The sequence below is a fragment of the Canis aureus genome, chromosome 4, assembly GCF_053574225.1.
Source record: "Canis aureus isolate CA01 chromosome 4, VMU_Caureus_v.1.0, whole genome shotgun sequence".
Classification (NCBI taxonomy): domain Eukaryota; kingdom Metazoa; phylum Chordata; class Mammalia; order Carnivora; family Canidae; genus Canis; species Canis aureus.
The window spans coordinates 48,845,095-48,864,623 of NC_135614.1; the positions used below are offsets into that span (position 1 = coordinate 48,845,095).

At 34.1% G+C, this 19,529-nt stretch overlaps 1 protein-coding gene across 8 annotated transcripts in view; it reads right to left on the minus strand.

Moving 5' to 3' along the window:
- LOC144312683 (uncharacterized) overlaps positions 1 to 18,032 on the minus strand; it is a 2,041,845-nt gene extending 2,023,813 nt beyond the window's left edge. For 7 of the 8 annotated variants that reach the window (XR_013378224.1, XR_013378221.1, XR_013378219.1 and 4 more), the window contains exons 1-2: positions 17,446 to 18,032; positions 16,476 to 16,523 (exon numbers count right to left, since the gene is read on the minus strand). Coding sequence is in view for 3 of the 8 variants with exons in the window: in XM_077895607.1 (XP_077751733.1) it covers positions 16,476 to 16,485 (10 nt within the window). In the remaining 5 variants the exon portion in view is untranslated. The remainder of the gene's footprint in view (positions 1 to 16,475; positions 16,524 to 17,445) is intronic. The other variant, XR_013378226.1, reaches the window with a different exon arrangement.
- Positions 18,033 to 19,529: the final 1,497 nt, after the last annotated feature.

The following is a 19,529-nucleotide window of genomic DNA, read 5'->3' on the forward strand; positions in this document are numbered from 1 at the left end:
CAGGTGAAAACCCTAGTTTACAGAAGTTATGTAAATTAACTGAATTCTCATCAGTAAAAGGTCAGGATTAGAATACAGATATCTGGCAGCCATCCACACTCCTTTGTTTTTCCTTTTTATGATATTTTTGTTTATTTATCAATAACTAATAAAGCTACGTGGTTCAAACTTCAAAAAACATAAAAAGATGGTGGGAGGATGGGTTAAATAGGTGATGGGGACACCTGGGTGCCTCAGTCAGTTAACCTTGCCTTCGGCTCAGGTCAAGATCCCAAGGTCCTGGGCTAGTCCCATGTTGGGCTCCCAGCTCAGCGGGGAGTCTCCTTCTCCCTCTCCCTCTGTCCCTCCTCTCACTAGTGCTCTCTCTCTCTCAAGTAAATAATGAAATCTTTTTAAAAATGTATAAACAGGTGATGAGGGGTAAGGAGTGCACTTGTGATGAGCACCGGCTGATATATGGAAGTGCTGAATCACTATGTTGTACACTTGAAACTAATATAATATAGTCTGTTAATTAGAATGAAAAATAAAAACTTTTTAAAAAGCAGAAAAAGACATTCTTTGAAAAGACTCCCTTTGACTCCTGGTTTTCTTGCAACTTATTCCTTTTTTTTTTTTTAATTTTTATTTATTTATGATAGTCACACAGAGAGAGAGAGAAGCAGAGACATAGGCAGAAGGAGAAGCAGGCTCCATGCACCGGGAGCCCGATGTGGGATTTGATCCCAGGTCTCCAGGATCGCGCCCTGGGCCAAAGGCAGACCTTAAACCACTGCGCCACCCAGGGATCCCGCAACTTATTCCTATACCATTATTTTTCCTTTTTTGTTTATACTTCTAGGAGACTCATGAAGATCCAAGAGCCTCTATGCACATTTGTGTGTATGTGCGTTTATTCTTTTTCCTCCCTTTTCTTATGCCAGCCCTAACATATTCTTCATCCTTTTATATATCTTTCTAAAATACTTATATATGCATATCAACACCTTTTCCCAATTAATTTTGCAGTTACATATTATTTGATGAAATAGATCATAATTCAGTTAACCAGTCCCATCATAGTGGGGATTTAGATTTTTTGAATTTTTTTTTTTAAACAATGCTGCACATCATCTGGAATAGAGATAGAGCCTCTATCAGGTTGTATTCATGAGTGATTATGATAGCAGAAGATAAACCACAGTCACGTGTGTCAATTCTCTGAGATTTGGAGTCATTTGCCACAATAGTAGCATAAACTTGAGTTATGGTATATTAACTACACTGATGGCTCCAACTAATGCCCTCTATGCAATCTTGGTTTTTGTTTGAGCCCTACAACATAGAATCTGAGTTGACTGTGTTCATTATTCTGGTCAACTGAGCAATAAAAAATCTGACTCTGGCAGTGGCTTCACAATAAACTTACACATTTATATTTCTTTTGTATATTTGCTATTGGCATGTGAGCATGTCTGGATTACACTGCTACAGGACTGAAAATCATGTGCAGAAGAACTAACATATCCCAACCAGCGCCATCCTAGACCAATCAACTCCTGGCTGACTGACTAGGTGACCAGAGATGTACATGCAAACCCAAGTTCCCCCGCCACGACTCAAACAAATCAGCCAAAACAGCCAACCAATTAATAGACTTGTGAGGGGAAAAAAAAACACATTAAATTTTGAATGGTTTATTATGCAGCAATAGCTAACAGATACAGCACATCCAGACTAGTATATTAACTAATAACTATTTCACTCAAATAAACTATTCTGTTTGCTCCTCACTCATCCCTGTGTTGCTTGAATTCTTTAAAAATATGTGTAACAAATGCATATTTCTCTTGTTTAAAAAGTATCCAACCACAAAATAGAAATTTGTCTTAGTTTAGCCCTCATCATGATGAATCTACTTCAAGCACTTGTTTTCAGGATTGTCAACAAAATTTCATCTCTATGCCACCATCCCACTTTATTATGAGATAAATGAATAATCACAACTAAAGACTAGTTATTTCAATAATTGTGTGAAAAACACTAAACTATTTAGGATTTTTTTCCCTTTAATGAGAATGAAGAATGCATGTCTGAAAGAGAAAATGTGCTATTGAATGTTAGAACAATTGGGTATAATCCAGCTGGTGATGGTTATCCACTTGATGATGCTTGAGAGAAAACTTGGGACTTGAAAGAGATATTTATAAATTCTTTACAGTGAAATGATCTTGAAGCTCTGAATTTGAAAGAGATTGATGAAGAATATCATGGATCTGAAGAAATAAAGGCAAAAGAAAAAGCATTATAGCAAACAATCTCATTTAGTTGGATGCAATTGTGAAAATGTCTTCTATGACAGTTGTTCTTAAAGATCCAAAGTCATGCTGTATTATAATTTGATGAAAACTGAAAAGTACAAATGTACATATGTGCACATCCATCAGGTATTAATATAATTTATAATAGTGCACAGACACTGATCCATCCATTGATAGAACCTAGATCAATAATCTGCTCCCCAGGTTAAGATGCCTTGCTAGAAGAATATTTCTAATTCACATTCTTTTCTGAAATCCAGCATCTTGAATAGCATATATCATCATGAAAATGCATATATTTTTCTGGAGCTATAAAATCCATAGTGTGTGAAAAGAGACATTAAATGGAAGAAAACTGATATACTCTTGCATATTTACACTACTTAAAGTATTTCCATTCAGTTATTTAGAATATAACTTAGGATCCTGATATTTTTTAACAGACATGTGTTCATATATCCACATGTTTTCATTTAAGGCTTTAACTGTAGTCAAAAGGAGATGATGGATGTTTCATTTTCCAAGAACCATATTAAATAACAATGACAAAATGCCCTCTACAATGCTTTTCAAGACAGAAATATGAAAGTTTTGTTTTACTAATGAAAAATAAGGTGATCTCAGTTTCTCTGAGGATTATCAAAGATTGAAGTCTTGTGAATTTTAGTTCATTTAATAATTTTAAGTTTCCACATTTAAAATAAAATTAATCTGTGTAGCGTCTGTGTAAGTCTCATATGTTTGAGGCCCTCTCTTATGTCTTCATGAATTATTGACCTAATAAGTAAACAGTTTATTCAACTAAACATCATAAACTAGTCACATTATGGAGATACAGCCTAATAATAATTCTTACTGACATTTATGTGTGCTGCAAGTATTTCACATACACTCATTCAATTCTTATCCCAAATTATAAGATAAGCACAATTATTATTTTTATTTTAAAGAAGGAAAAACAAAAGCCAGTCCAATGTAGCAGACAGCTGGAAAAAACTAAAGTATACAAAACCCAGAACCCAAAGCCCATTTTCTAAAAGTGGTTTTAAGAGATAACTTTCTTAAATAGCACCTATCAGGTCTGAAATGAATTTCTATAAAGAGGCCAAGTATGGATTAAAGATGAGGAGTAGGGATCCCTGGGTGGCGCAGCAGTTTGGCGTCTGCCTTTGGCCCAGGGCACGATCCCGGAGACCCGGGATCGAATCCCACATCGGGTTCCCAGTGCATGGAGCCTGCTTCTCCCTCTGCCTGTGTCTCTGCCTCTCTCTCTCTCTCTGTGACTATCATAAATAAATAAATAAAAAAAAATTAAAGATGAGGAGTAGTTTCATCTCTATCATTTTTTAGGTTATAGCTGTGGTATAATTTAAATTCATAATACTCCATGATTAGGTAAGGCAGGATTTCTCTAGTGCCTAGTATTTGAGCTGTAGTAGTATTTTGGTATGTTGACAATCTGTTTTGGGGTTTCTAATCATTCACTCAACACTGGGTTATGTATGACTGCAGACTATAAGCTAACTGTCACCGTGCTAGATTGTCTACCACTGTATCATCAACACTGAGCATTTTACTTTGTCCATATAGGTGCTCAAATGTTTGTTGAAATCTAGAATGTGGAATGAAAGTTTATACAAGATGATGTTAGGAACATATAGGATAGAAATTGGCACGGTGACTAGAGGAGCTCAAGAATATGCCACCTGCAAACTTCTTAAAAATAAATTCAGGGATATTAATTTACACAATAGATAGTTTCCTAAAAAGCAGCTTGAAAAATCACACCTTTTTGCAGTCCAATCATATTTTCTATTGATTTACATTATCTACTCAGAGCTCTTAGCCTTCATTTTGGATTGATCTTCAGTAGGCTCAATTTACCTTTAATTGAACTCCTCTGTTACTTCCTCTTCTAATTTGCCTGCCCCCATCTCAAGCAGTTAGTGATCTAAGCAACTACTACTACACAAAAAGAATTCTACTACTAATGTACATAATAGATGTAATATATAATTATATATATAATATATAGCACCAAGTAGAAAAAAATGATTTTTACTAATAAAACTTTAATTTTACTTATCGACTTTTTTAAAAAGTGAGATGTCCTTCTTTTTCTATAGCAGTAGTCATTTTGGGAAAACAGTTTATTATGGAATAACTGCAGTATTGAGTTACATTGTAGAGGAGAAATTATGAACCAACATTGTTCTTTAATAATGAATTTCATTTCACTTCAAATTAATTTTCACACCCTTTTCATCCTTCTGTCTTTTCCATGGAAAATATTGCTCACTCACAGGTAGTTAAACTGTAGTCCAGCAAAAATAATAAATGGCATGGCTAAGTTCAAATTCAATCTCAGTACCCACTGTCCTTGTATCTTTAGGCAAATGATTAAACTTCTTGGTCTCTAATCTTCATCACTAAAAATTGCAACAACAATAACTTCTAGGATTTTTAAGAGGATAAACTAATAATAACAGTAAACAGCCTTACACAGTGTCTGGGTAAAACAAAAAAGCTGTATTATTAATATTGTTTTGTCATTACTTGTTTCATTAGTAAATATTGGTACATTTACTATTATTTCGGATTCAAGCTTTACTATCTAAACAAATCTGCTGGCTTACAACAAGAAATAGAAATATGTTTTAAGTCTTTTATTGACTAGATCTAAAAATCTGATGTTAAAAAAAATAAAAATAAAAAAATAAAAAAATAAAAATAAAATAAAAATCTGATGTTTTATAAATAATGGTTTAGTGAAACAGAAATGAAATCTAACAATGGAATGTTGGTTTTATTCACAACAGCCAATGAGATTGTTGATTCACTCTCAATTCAAGCTCTGTATTTTATAGGATTATCATTAGAATTTATGGTGTTTCTGACTGCAAGACTCCGATAGTTGGAAGGTAAGTGTGGAAAATGCTTTAAAGTATGAATTTGTTATAAATCATGAGACATGCACTCATGGTAAGTGTATGTGTGCATGTGTGTGTTGTATGTGTTGGAGTTTCTATTGCATAGAAAGGTGACAAATATTTCTGATATCCAAAGCAAGGTTAATGACACTGAAAATGAGGATCTCTTCCATTCACCAGCAATACTGAAGGCTATATTACAAATATGTGTATGTACATAATGCTCACCTTTATAAAAATATAAGTACTAGCTAAATAGCTTCTTCTGTACATCGAGCTTTACTTATGTTAATTAGTTCAGTTATATCTAATTAATAGCCAAATTTAATCTATTCCATAGTTTTCTCTTTTAAGGCAAATTCACAAGTAGTTGAATCTTCCAGTATTCCCTTACTCTGAGTTATTATTAATTCGGTGGTTTTACAGAAGGATGGCTTCCAAAGACCAGGATGGCAGGTGTCCAATGTAATAATTCCTATATTCTGAGGTTGGGTAAATGCAGAGCTGGAAGAGAAATACTCAAGTCTGCTAATAGAAATTTACTCTACCAGTTCCTCACCAATCAGATTGCCAATTGCACCTCATTAGTTTCCTAATTAAACTGTAAATGTAATACATACATACAGATCATGTTTTTGAGCTACTGAAATATTATATTCATTTTCCAAAATCATATTAAATTACTGAACCTAGGAAAAATAAAATGCTATACCTGCAATAATTCAAACTTGCCAGCATGAACCCATTCTTTCAAAGAATAAACAAATCTGTCAAAAAATAGTATCACTGGGACACCTAGGTGGCTCAGCGGTTGAGTGTCTCTGCCTGTGGCTCAGGGCCTGATCCCGGGATGCGGGATCGAGTCCCACATCAGGCTCCCTGCATGGAGCCTATTTCTCCCTCCCCCTGTTTGTGTCTCTCTCTCTGTGTGTGTCTCTCACGAATAGGTAAATAAAAATCCTTAAAATATATATATTATTATTCTTGGGAGCTATTTTTGTCCTAATAGCAATCAGATTTTAATTATGAAGTGAGCAGCAAAACGACAAATAGCCAGTAAAATCAAATGGGTATCTTTGTCCAGTCAGTTCTTCTTATTTCCCTTTTTGATTATCTTTAAAAAACAGAAATGATTTTTTAAAAATTCAAAGCAAGATATAATTAAATACAAATGCCAACTGAAGAGTGTGATAAAGTTTTCAAGTCTATGGGCACAAAAGCTATTTCTGCAGTATCCTTGCAGGGTGATTTCTTAAGTGGGAGTTAGCTCTGATTTGACAATGGTTCATAAAAAAATTTTCATCAATGGAGATACTGTAATGAGACAATGCTTCCTGACTCTTAGAAACAAAGTAGCATTTGTTTCTCTGCACATGTAGGGAATGGTACCAGAGGCAGGAAAAATGTTACTTTTTATTTGAGTACAAGAAGAGTAGTTAAATGGATTAGACTTTGTTCTTGTTGCTCCTGGAAAAAAAAATACATTATCAGATGGATTGCATTCAGTGCTATATGTATTATAAGAGTGCAAAAATATTTTTTTTAAATTGATAGAGTAACAGATAACTAGTAAGGTAGACATGGAGGGAGGCTTAGCCTTGAGGGCAATAAGGGTCTCTGTCAAAAATGACCCTGAATACCATAATCATTGAAGAAAATCTGTGAAGGTCTGGCTATAGGCCAAATGAAGTTATGTTGGAGATTTGGGGGAAAAGATGCTCCAGAAGTAAACGTACATGAGTTAGCATTCTAAGTTCTGCATTGATTGACATTTTGCATAAAGCAAAATATTCCCTTCAAAGAATTTAGTAAATGCAGAAATACTTCACTTTCTGCCAAAACCATCATCCCCTAAAGTGGTAGCTAAATCATGATTTATAATAGATAAAAGAATATTTAAAGGCAGATTTAAACTTTCTAATGATGTATTTGTGCTATCTTGTTTGAAATGGACTATTGTTGAGATTCTTTGTTTTTATTTTGTCATTGTTTTAAGTAAACTTTTTATTTTAAAATAGATTCAGATGTACAGAAAGGTTGTGAACACAGTACATGAAATTCTTATATACTTCACACCGAATGTTACCTATTACTAAGATCTTACATTACTATGGCTCATTTGTCACAGTTAAGGAACAAGTATTAATACATTGCTACTAACATGCATACTTTACTTAGAATTCCTTAGTTTTTACCTAATGTCACTTTTTAAAAATTCCAGGATCCTATCTCAGGTAATCATATTCCACTTAATAAGCATTCCCTTCAAAAAAAAAAAAAATAAGCATTCTCCTCAGGCTCTTGATTTATGACACTTTTTAAGACTTTCCTTATTTTTTGTGACCTTGACAGATTTGTATTTTATCAAATATCCTCAGTTTTGACCTGATTGTTTTTCATGATTATGCCGGAGCTATAGGTTTTAGAAAGAAGACAAAAAAAGGTGAAATGCCATTCTCATCACATTATATCAAGGGAACATACAATCTACACAACTTACCATTTGACTAAGAGTTCACAATTGCCCATTTCTTACCCTCTGCATTGTCTTGACCAGATTTTTGTCAGGCTTCTCTCCTCTTTATGGACCCCTGCACTTTGTTTACCCCCAAGCCTGAGCAAGCAATAAAATTCAGAATGTATCCCCTTATTAGCTTTTCCTAAAAATCGGCTGAATATAGTGAGACACATTTCCTACAAATCACACTGGTCATTTTCTCCCTCCTTTGCCCAATGTATTAGTTTCCTAGGGCTGCTGTAACAAAACACCACAGGCTGGGTGGCTTAAACTATAGAAATTAGTTTTTTCACAGTAATAAAGGCTAGACGGCAAAGATCAAGGTGGTAGCAGGTTTGGTTCCTTTTGAGGCTTCTTTCCTCAGCTTATAGTTAGCCTTATGGCTGTCTTCACAGGACCTTTCCTCTGCATGTGTGCATTGTCTCTGTCTCTTATGTGTCTAAATTTCCTCTTTGTACAAGGAAACCCATTAGATTGCTTTAGGGCCCATCCACGTTTGACATCATTTCACCTGTATTACCCCTTTAAAGGCCCTATCTTTTAAGGTCCTAGGGGTTAGGGCTTCAACATCTAAATTTGGAGTGGATACAATCCAGCCCATAGCACCCAACTTCTTACTTGGTGCTTATTCCTTCTTATTATATAGAAGAAAAGCTTTTACTGTTTAGTTTTGAGATACATACAGACTTCCAAGATTAGAGCAACTCCCCTATCACAAATCTTTTTGAATAAAGTCTCCTTGTCTAAGTCTGGATTTGTTTTTATTTGACATGCTAGAGATGTTGACTTTGGCCACCTGGCTGAGGTGGTATGGTAGTAAGTTAGTTTAATACTACATTATATATATATTAATACTTCTGTAAGAATTTACTGACTCTCTCAAAAGTGCTACATTGATGGGGAAGAAAGAACATTTTCATTTAAACAAGAAATTTGGACAAGTTAGCTTACATATTTTTCTTCACTATAAAAATCCCCTCCCACTTCCAGAGGATACTCTATGGAATGAAGTCAATAGGAGCATCCAACACTTAAGGAGTGGAGAGTTATGTTTCCTGTCCTTCAGGACAGACTATTTACATAAATTATTTGGCAGCCTTCTGTATAGGAGATTTGTTTATCCTCCTATTTATATATTTATCAATCATATATATATATTTCAATCATATATATATATATAAGTGGAATATGAATAATTAATATACCTTGGGTTACAATCCAAAACTATTTTATTATTTTATTATTGAGTTCAAACCAATATTTTAAGCCAATATTCAGCTGATTCATGAGCAGATGTGTATCTTAGCCAAATGCTATTAGTATATTCTTGATCAGCATACTTAATGAATGTGAGCTGAACCCACAGCTCTGGCTATTTGCCTCCACGCTTATCTTAAGAACCAGTTGTGGTGTGGGAAATTTATTGGTAACCAACTGATTCCTGTTTCTTAACATGATGACAACTAAGAATTGTGGCTACTATAACCCTATCAAAATATCATCCTAGGCTAAGAGGTAGTAAGTAATGTTCCATCTAGTTTTGTCAAAAAAAGTATAAATGCTAAGTATTCATTTACCCAACCAACCTCCATATCATCCAAAAATTCTTACAATTGAAATACGGCAGGACTATTATATGTTTTCTCTCTGAAAAAGAGAAAGAAAGCCAAATATGCAATCAAAAATTAAATCTTGACAATCCATAAAACATATAGGCAATTATTACATGATAGGATTAAACCCAATTTAGTGCAAGAGAGTCCTGGACTATTGATTTGCTGGAATTCTCTTTTAAATTTTTAAAACTTTTTAAATGTATTTATTTATTTTAGAGAGACAGACCATAGAGTTGGGGGAAGGACAGAGGGAAAGAATCAACAAGCAGTTTCCTAACTGAGCATGGAGTCTGACCTGGGGCTCCATCTCACAACCCATGAGATCACAGCCTGAGCTGAAACCAAGAGTCAGACGCTTAGCCAACTGAGCCATGTAGATGCCCCTATTGATTTTCTCTAAATGTAGTTTCAGCAAATTTAAGGAATTATGAATTACTTCAAATCTTTGTGACTTCTTATAATTCTTACTCTTAATATTTTGAATTTTGCTAGACATTGATAAGTCTTCTGAATTTTGACAAATGTAGATATTTATAATAGCCTTTACATTTCATTCTGAGCAAGCCAATCAGTAAATCTTAGAGTTTCTATGTGGAGATGTTTCTTTATCTGCTCACCTATCTACTTATTTATTTAAACAGACATACCCACACCCACACCCACAAATGTTTCTAGATTAAAGGCTTGGGAAAGACTATGTAGAATGAAGGCTTGCAAGGTTTGACCTCTGTTATTTTAAGTAGAAGGGGCTATAGCTTGTCAGATTTAAATCAAAGGACTAATTAAGCAAGCATTCAGAGACTCATGAAAAAAATGTTATAAAGCTTTATGATTTATAATTACAATGGAAGTGTACATTGCAGTTTAAGTGTTTATAGTATCTGTAAATTCTATATCATCTACAATGTAAAATATAATTTCATGAAATGAATTGAGGTGATTCAGGTAATACTTTGTAGTAGTGATCAATGTCCATGCTTTCCAAAGGGATTCAAGTGGCAGTATCTGAAGTAAAGATTGGCATTGACTAGAAGAGCAACAAATAAATATTTCAATTTACATTGCACAGATAGTACCAATTTCAAAATCTTATGAATGTTTGAGGGAATAGTAACTCTTTGGCCAATGAACCAGCCTGACTTAAATTCAGCAAGCAGATCCACTGCTTTTGGCTAGAGGCACTAAGCCACAATAAGGAGAACCTATTCGCATTTTTATGACAGGATATAACACTGATGTCTTGACATGTCCATGATTTAGACAATTTATTTGAAAACTACTTCATAAATTCTCGGAATGAGAAAGGAAATTGAACATGGTTCAGTTTCATCATTTTCAAGAAGTTTATATTGCAGATTTGTAAAATAAATAGAAAGAAAAGAAGTATAGCTGCTAGCAATGATTGATCATCAAAGTTCATTAACTAGATGCAAATTTTAAAAATCCTTTAAGCTTTATATTTTTATGATTGCTTCCTTTGTTTTTCTAATGGCTATTGTGTCTCTTGTTAACTCCTACTAAGTAGTATACAGATTCCTAGATTAAAATAATAAATATCAAATTCTAGTGGGTATAAGTTTTGGGAGACTCACAGACTGCCTTTCAATTCTGAATAAGTTCTTTAGCAAAATATCTAACTTAAACGGGCCTATTTTGTCATTTTTAAAAAGGGATACTAATTTTGATTTCTATTTTTTTGTAATTGGATAATGCATATAAAGTGTCTAGAATAGCATATGGTAAAATACTCAATCAGTATTACCAGCAGCAACATCAGAAGCAGTAGTAGTAATTACTAATTATGAAAGTTTCCTTTGATCAGGAAATATTGCTCTAATTACAACTTGACCAAGGGCCACTCACTCTGATGTTTAGAAAGTGGAAGCAGTTAATTAAATCTGTTTGCCTTCTTTTCCCTTGCCCCATTCTATTAGAAATAAGGTAGACTACTGTGTATCTATTATATTAGCCACATACTTCTAATCCTTGTATGTAGTTTTGCAGGAGACTCGATTATTTTTCCCCAATTTTGTAAGGCTTTCCCTCCATTAATTTACATAGAGTGGGCCAAAGATTGGCCTAAAATGGATTTAAACCAGGAGCCTAATTAAATTGTAAGGCTCTGATTCTGATAACATGACTTCATCCAGGCAGAGTCTATTTCCTTCCCCAGACAGGTGGAAACCAACACCATGCACCAACCACTGACGGCGGAGTTTCTCTTGGTCATTTCCTCTTTACAGCTTTGGCTTGGTGACAGCCCTTGGAGTAGAAAGAAAGTTATTGAGTGGTTTGGGAGATCTGATTACAACATGCATAATAAATTTTGAACTAAGAAAAAGCTGAAGATGGGTTTTCTTACCCTTATTCGGACTCTTGGAATGTGACTATATAAAGAGGACAGAAAGAAAAGGAAAATATAAAGCAACAAAATGTATAATTTTAAAGAACTCAATTATGGGGAGTCCCAGGGGAGTTGCCCTGTGGTTCATAAATCTGTCTGCTGTTTTCACTACTGCTCCATCATGTACCACTTGCTTTTGTTTTATCTGTCTAGATAAATTAGCCAGCAAAGCATCATAAATATCCTTAGGAAGCAAGTGCTAGCTTTCCTTAGGGAAAGGCATTCTCTTTCTGATTTTCTCCTTGTTAGTTTGAAGTTTGAATAAACTGTTAGGAAATCAAAACAATTAAGTTATTATTCTTATAATCAACTTCTTTCTTTATGCCTTAATCACTGTAAATTACTAGAGAAATGAATCATTTTAAATCTTTTGAACCCTGGAATTTCCCAATTGGACCAATAATGCCATTCAAAATGTATTTAAAATAAGGTTGTGGGTAAATCATGTTTCTCACTCAGAGAATATTGCCATATCTATTATCTATCTGTTTACATGCATATTAACACTTTTGTAAGAATTTATTTACTCTCAAATGTGCTGCGTTGATGGGGCAGAAAGTGCATTTTCATTTAATCAAGGAATTGACACAGCCAACTGTGGTCTCTTACCATTTTTATGCACTTCACAGCCTGTATTCTAATTTTAAATTAGGGATCTGATGTGTATATTTATCCATAGCCATACTTGAATCAACCTGTAACTGTAAGCCTTTGGGGAGTGATTGTGTTTGAACATCTGGACTTACCACATGTTTTCAGCTGGAGATGAAACATCATTTACAAGACTAGCTTTTAAAAAAGGGAAGATATGGTGATGATATTTTATAGGTGTTCCAGATGATAAGAAATGTATTCTGGAAATATGATTTCAGATTTATTTTAGCAAATAGGGATGTAAAACTATACTTTAAGCTGAAACAGTTTTACTAAAAGTCATATCATAGGTCTTCCCCTTATTTCACATAAATAAGTGTTCTGATTATGGTTTAAAAAATGATAAATTGAATTATATGACAATCTATTTTTAAAATATTTTCTATAAAAAAATCAATGATTATTTGCATTCTAAAAGAGTAAAAGAACCTTGGGAATAATATCAATTTTCAAGGGCACCTCCAAGTCATATTTTATGTTTATTAATCACAGATTAAGTAACACATACTCTCTTTTGAAGTGCTAATACCACTTTGAATCACAACTAGAAGTTTGCCTTCATTAAATAATTTCCTAATGGTAGTATGTTTTCTTATAATACTTAAAAGAGAATATTGATTTCAGTCTTCTCTTGTAGAAATTGAATTAATTTATATTAGAACCCTATGGTTTATATTTACAATGTATGTATCTATCGGCAGAAACTAATTAATTGGAATCTACCTCCTTCTAAGAGTAACCTTAAAGCATGTAATATTTGGCTTTGCAGATTAAAGAAAACACTGGGAGCTAATCTGAACAGAACTTTCCTAAATGTCAGAAACCCTTTAATCTGGTAAAGAAGGTTCATGTAAGAAAAACTCTTTAATCTCTGACTTTCATATGCTACAAAACTAACAATTTAACCTTTCTATATATGTGCCAAGTTCATTTACCTTGTTATATATACATAGTGCTATTATATAACATACAAGTGATGGTATAAACTCAGACAGTTTTGTCATTTTGCATGTACCCAGTTGTAGGAAAGCAAATTGATAGGCACTTTGTTTTAAAATTAGAATTGTTTCCATTTGTGAGTGTATACATACACTCATGTAATTGTGGTTGTAAATCTACCTCACTTTGCCTGGTGGTCAGGCTTCTAAAGAGGTGAATAATACAATTTTTAGGTTAAATTAATGATCTTGAATGTATTTAAATAAGCACATTCTTTAAAACTGTTTTAACTAGCTTTTTGGGAAAAAAACTTTTAAAGCTAATATAAACTTTATAATTTACCATTTTACTAAATAAACAGATATACCTGCACCAGCCCTCTTGGAAGCAGGACATACTTATAACTGTATTTTTTTTTTTTTTTTTCCCATTTTTTTTTATTGGTGTTCAATTTACTAACATACAGAATAACACCCAGTGCCCGTCACCCATTCACTCCCACCCCCCGCCCTCCTCCCCTTCCACCACCCCTAGTTCGTTTCCCAGAGTTAGGAGTCTTTACGTTCTGTCTCCCTTTCTGATTTTTAAGGAAGGCTGTGTAATATGTGCATAGAAATATTATTAGTAGTTATTTGGTGAAAGGAATACAGAGATCAGATTTTTTGACATTGGAAGTTTATGACTATGTCAAGCCTTCTATAATATAACCTTTAAAATGTAGACTGCAACTGACTTCAATATAGCCAATCAACAATTTACAATTATGATTATTTTTAACTTATTTGTAGAGACTTATATTTTTCAGTTTGATAACTTAAAAATGTAACAATTATTTCAGTCCAAAAAATTCTTCCTAAGGGTCAGCATTAACTTGTGCCCATGGGTAGCATGAGGAAGCTGCCACTTGCCATTTTATCATGTCACTGAGATCAGCAAGGAGCTTTGCTTTCCAGGATCTATACTACAGTCTAAGAATATTTTTAAGTGAAGTAACTGAACCAGAAAACTAGCTGGAGATCTCTCATTATTTATTCTTGCTTGTTACTTCAGGGTTTTTTTAGTCATAACTATTTCTATTCATGTTTCATATTAAAGTCATCATGAAAAAGGGCTTGGGATTATATGATGCTTTTGTTTTGTTTTGTTTTGTTTCTCCTTTTTTTTTTTTTTGGTAGTTTTAGAGACACTGTCCATCAAATGAAAGACTCATTTGATACCCCAGAACAAATTCCTGAAGAAATCAAGAAGGAACATTTCAGTAGACCAATGTCACATCAGTGAAGACAAAATCTAATTCAACAAGTTATAAAAAGCTGATGTAATATATATATATATATATGTGTGTGTACATATATATATATATATATGCAGATAACAGTATAAACTCCTCTTAGATAACAAGAAAACAAATTCTTTTGTTTTTGACTATTATTATTATGTCAGCCAAAGCCTCAAAATTAACTTAACCAAGTTCTATTTTCGCCAATATGATCTGTGCCACATTGAAATTCAACAAATGTCTCAGAGAATACAATGACTCTATCATCTAATCTCATTTTTCTAAAGATCCAGATAAACTTCCTATTTGTGATGTAGCTCAACTTTAAATGGTACTGAAAGCAAAATTTGTCAAACTTTCTCAATTAGAAAGTTGAAACTATAAAGAAACTGAGAGCAGGAACATATTCTTGACAATGTTTTGGGCAACTTTGGGATCATTATTCAGAAGTATTATTAATAGGATGAATATTCTCTATAGTTAAAAATAAAGTTTCTCTGTGAAATAGTTAGAAATTCCAAGGTCCTAGAAATCTTGTTAATTATGAATTTACTCTTATTAGACCTTTTTAAATTTCTTACATAATTGGAAACACTAATGAGTTTAGGGAAATGAAGACAAAGTGAGCATGATACTGAATGTATATAAATCATGTAATAATGCATATTGCCCTGATATGTCTAAATACAAATATGGTGTTTTTGTAGTGTATCAAAGAAGAAAATCTAGCACATGCCTTTTTCTTGAAGAAAAAGGATGAGTGGACTACACAACTTTAAGTAAATAATTTAAAAATTAATATTGTATTTTCAAGACAAACACACATAATCCATTTTGTTGACTATATATGCATTCCTTAGAGAGAAAAGAAAACTCACATAAGCTGTATGAGTCAAAAAAAGGACATTAATAAACTTTAAAAATCTGAATAATTTGTAAGTAACTTTTCTCACTTTATAATTCTAAGAGATCTTTCAGGCAAGATAAAATTTTGGTAATTGCATATTCAAATATGGTAACTAAGTCAAAAGAAGAGTTATTTTTCCATCAGATATTTGGCCATTGGGATTTCATTCATGCCTGAGAAATGGTATTCTTGATACCTCTTTTTCCCTGCCACTCATAAAAGAAACCAATTACATTTACTGCAAATATTCTACCCTCTACAAGCTGTAAACCTCCTCTGTACTCTTTCAGCATTCACTTTTTTCTTCTGAAAAATTTCTCATATTGACATACATTTCACATCAACTTCTCTTGATTTTTTGTGCACCTTAGGAGAAACTCTAAAATGAATTCATTACATTCATGCCAGTTACCAACTTCCAAACAGTCCTAAAAAAGTCACTGCAGTAATAATTCTTTCCTCCTTTAATTTTCACATCCTCAGTCAATTGAATATTTTACATACACTTCCCATGGATTTAAACCTTTTGTAAGTGAAATTGGAAAATGAAATAAGTCAGGCACAGGAACAAGAATCACAAGCCTTCCAATGAATTATGTATTTTTGCATGCAAATGCTTCTATTTTCACAATACTTTAGTGCTAAACATGTGCTCCCCTAGGATTTGCTTTAATCTCATGCTACACATTTTATTGTATATAAGAGTTAAAGCCATTAACTACCAAGTGTAACTCTAATGATTGCAGAATACTAGCATGTTAAGTATTCCAGGTTAGGAAATCAATTAGGAGCAATTCATATAAATAGAGTTAATAGAACATTACAGACACACAATGATAGAAAACATATATATATTAATTGGTGTTAATTTAAATTAAAATGTCAAATAAAAAGTGGCTTTCTAATTAAAATTGCCTACTGCTTTTACCTCTGATCATATACAGCAATGTAATTAGACTTCCCAGTTCCTGGTACCCTGAATGGGACAGCAGAATATAATCAAAGTTACAAGGGACTAACACTACAAGATGCTCTAGTCAAAACTCAGCAGAGCAAAATTTTACAAACCTGTTGACAATATTACTCCTATAATCTACCAACTCATAACCCATTCTTACTATATTTCTGTAGTTTCAGTTTTCTCAGTAATGTCAGCAACATTGAGTGACCTCACCTAAGAGCTAATCTTATTTTAAAAAATAATGACAGGTAAACATGGAGCACAGTTATAAAGACAAAGGTAAATTTTAATCTAAAAAGCAAACCTGAGACTCAATGATATCAATAAACATATGATTTATCAACTTCCTTGCATTTTCTCTTAATATTACAAACATTTTACGTGTTTGCTATCTTAATCAATACATATATTTGCTCATGACAACACCTTGTTAGTAAGACTCTCCCAGCACATGCTCCTGAATGAATAAATTAATCCACATTGTAATGATCTGATCAAACTCTACAAGTTATATGCCTCATCACTGGTTACCCCAAACTATAAAAGTCAAAAAAAAAATACTGGGTACCATGCCCATAGCACAGCCCTGTAGTCAGGGAAGGATAATGACTTATACAAATGATAGTAAATAATTGGATATATTTAGAAATAATATACAATATGAATTGCATCTCGGATCACAGTTTGAGATCAAGTTCCTAACTATGAACTCAGAGGAAATGCAAACAATTGTGTACATTCCTGTTAGGAAAGATTTGGTAGCTCCCTCGTTTAACTGCAGCTCTCATAAAAATTATTTACCCAAGGGAGACTAATAATTAAGAAATAAAGCAAAACAGTTCAACATAAATCAGGCATTATATTTAAAAGTCGTCATGATTAAAGTGTGTAAAACTACAATGATGTCACAAATAGATAAATCTTAACTGCGTCTTACCTGTAGTAGCAGTGTCTCGATAGAGTTGAGTGTCAAAAAGATGCAAGTCGCTAAATTAGAAAACAAGGGGGCTGTTTGCACCCCCAGTTTTAGCAGAACTAGAGTGTGCTACGCATAAGTGATATGTTGCCTCTTCAAAGTCGTCCTGACAACGGTGCTGGCGGGCAATAGTTAGAATTACTGCCCAAAAGCTAGCTGATGCTGCTCCTGCAGCCTTCCGCCTTTGCACAGAGACCTAACATAGGAGTGTGCCGAGAGCATCCTTTCTCTCCCCCCCCGCCCCACTCCTTTTTGCGTGTTTTTTCTTCCTCTGTATCTCGGTGTGCTGGCGTCTGTCTCTGTCTCTGTCTCTGTCTCCCTCCCTGCCTCTCCTCTCTCTCCTCTCCTCCTCTCTCAGTATCTATCACTCTCTAATGGAGAGTTACAATTCGGCTTATTCGGCAGACAGTCAAAGAGGACAGGCTGGCAGGCAACTGTGCAGTTCCTCCCCCCTCCCTGCTCCCCCCGCCGAGACACGTGAATGTGTTGTGAATAAAGACAAAGCCCCGAAACAGCGCAGCGCATCACTCCCTGAAAAAGCGCCGCAATGATGCTCCGCACTGCAACTCCGCAGACGGCCAGGCAGCCCGGGGAGGAGGCGCGCCGCCCTCGCCTTGCCCTCCCTCCTCGGAACGTGCATGGCAAAGTTTGGCTCAGGACTTCGCTTCCCTTTTAAGGGCACCTTGTTTTCTGTGGATAGAAGTTCTATTATGGACTGGCTGGACATCTTGAACAGAAGTGTTTTCGATAGTTTTCTATTATGTTAAACTTGGAGAACCTAGGTAATCCCCGAGTTGTTGCCAAAGTAACTGAATTTCCTAACTTTTGGAGATAAAGATCAGTTCTGTTAGACCCCAAATGAATGTTTTCATGGTAGCGGAAGACGGATTTCTCTAGTCTGAGTATTCCCGGAGGGACTGAGTGGGAAGGGGTTGGGGGGAGGTGAACAAACAAACAAAAAGCATCAGTTATCTCACAGGTGCCAAAAATAGAAACCGAGATAAACTAAAGTGAAATTGATGAACGAGTCTGGAAGAACATTAAGTGCAAAGGAATGAACAGAGTAAATAGATGGGACTCACTGATTCCCTATAGCTATCATTCAGTTTGATAACAGAAGGAGATCTTACATAGCTCATGTTTTGTGGGTTTTGCAAGTATTAATATATAAATAAACACAGGCTAATCTATATCCTGCATTCAGAAACGATTTAGTAGATAACCTGTAGATGTTTGCCTAAGGAAAATTAGAAATCTTTTTTCATATTAAAAAGTTGCAGGAAGTTAATGAACTATGGATACAGAGCTTTGAGCTACACACCCCCAAATGTTGGTCCCAACTAATTAATACTATTAGGATAGAGGTGAAATAACATAATAGAATTCTAAAAGTACAATAATACAATTCAGACATTAGTTTTGGAAAATTAAATATAAAATTAGATTTATCTAAAAATGCCGACACCTAAAATAAATAATGGCTGAAATAAAATATTAATTTATTCCTATCCCTCATGAAAAAGAAGTACGTAGCTGAAAAATCCAGGGCTGGATTTGAGTTCCATGATCATCAGGAAACTAAGCTCCCTTTAGCCATCCTCAACATGGCCCAGATGGTTATTCAAGCTGTGGCCATCAAATTGATACCCAAACTTCAGGAAGAGAGAAGGATAAGGAGAATATGCTCCCTATTAAGGATATATCCTGGAAATTGCATATGATATTTCTATCACCAGAAATTAACCATATGGACAGAGCTAGCTGCATGTTAGCTTGAAAAACAGACTATTTGAAATGGTCAAATACATGGCTAAAAATCTGAATATTCTAAAAATCTGAGTATTACTAAGGAAACAGCGGAAAGAAACAGTGGAATGTGGGGAGAAATAGCAATGTCTACCATAGTAGGATAAGGAATAATGGATACCATAAATGATACCATAACATTTATTCCACCTGTATCCTATTGTACGACTGCAGTGGAATTTAGAGAATTGATTTCATCTCCAGCAGGGCACCCTATTTAAGTCAACCATGGTAACATC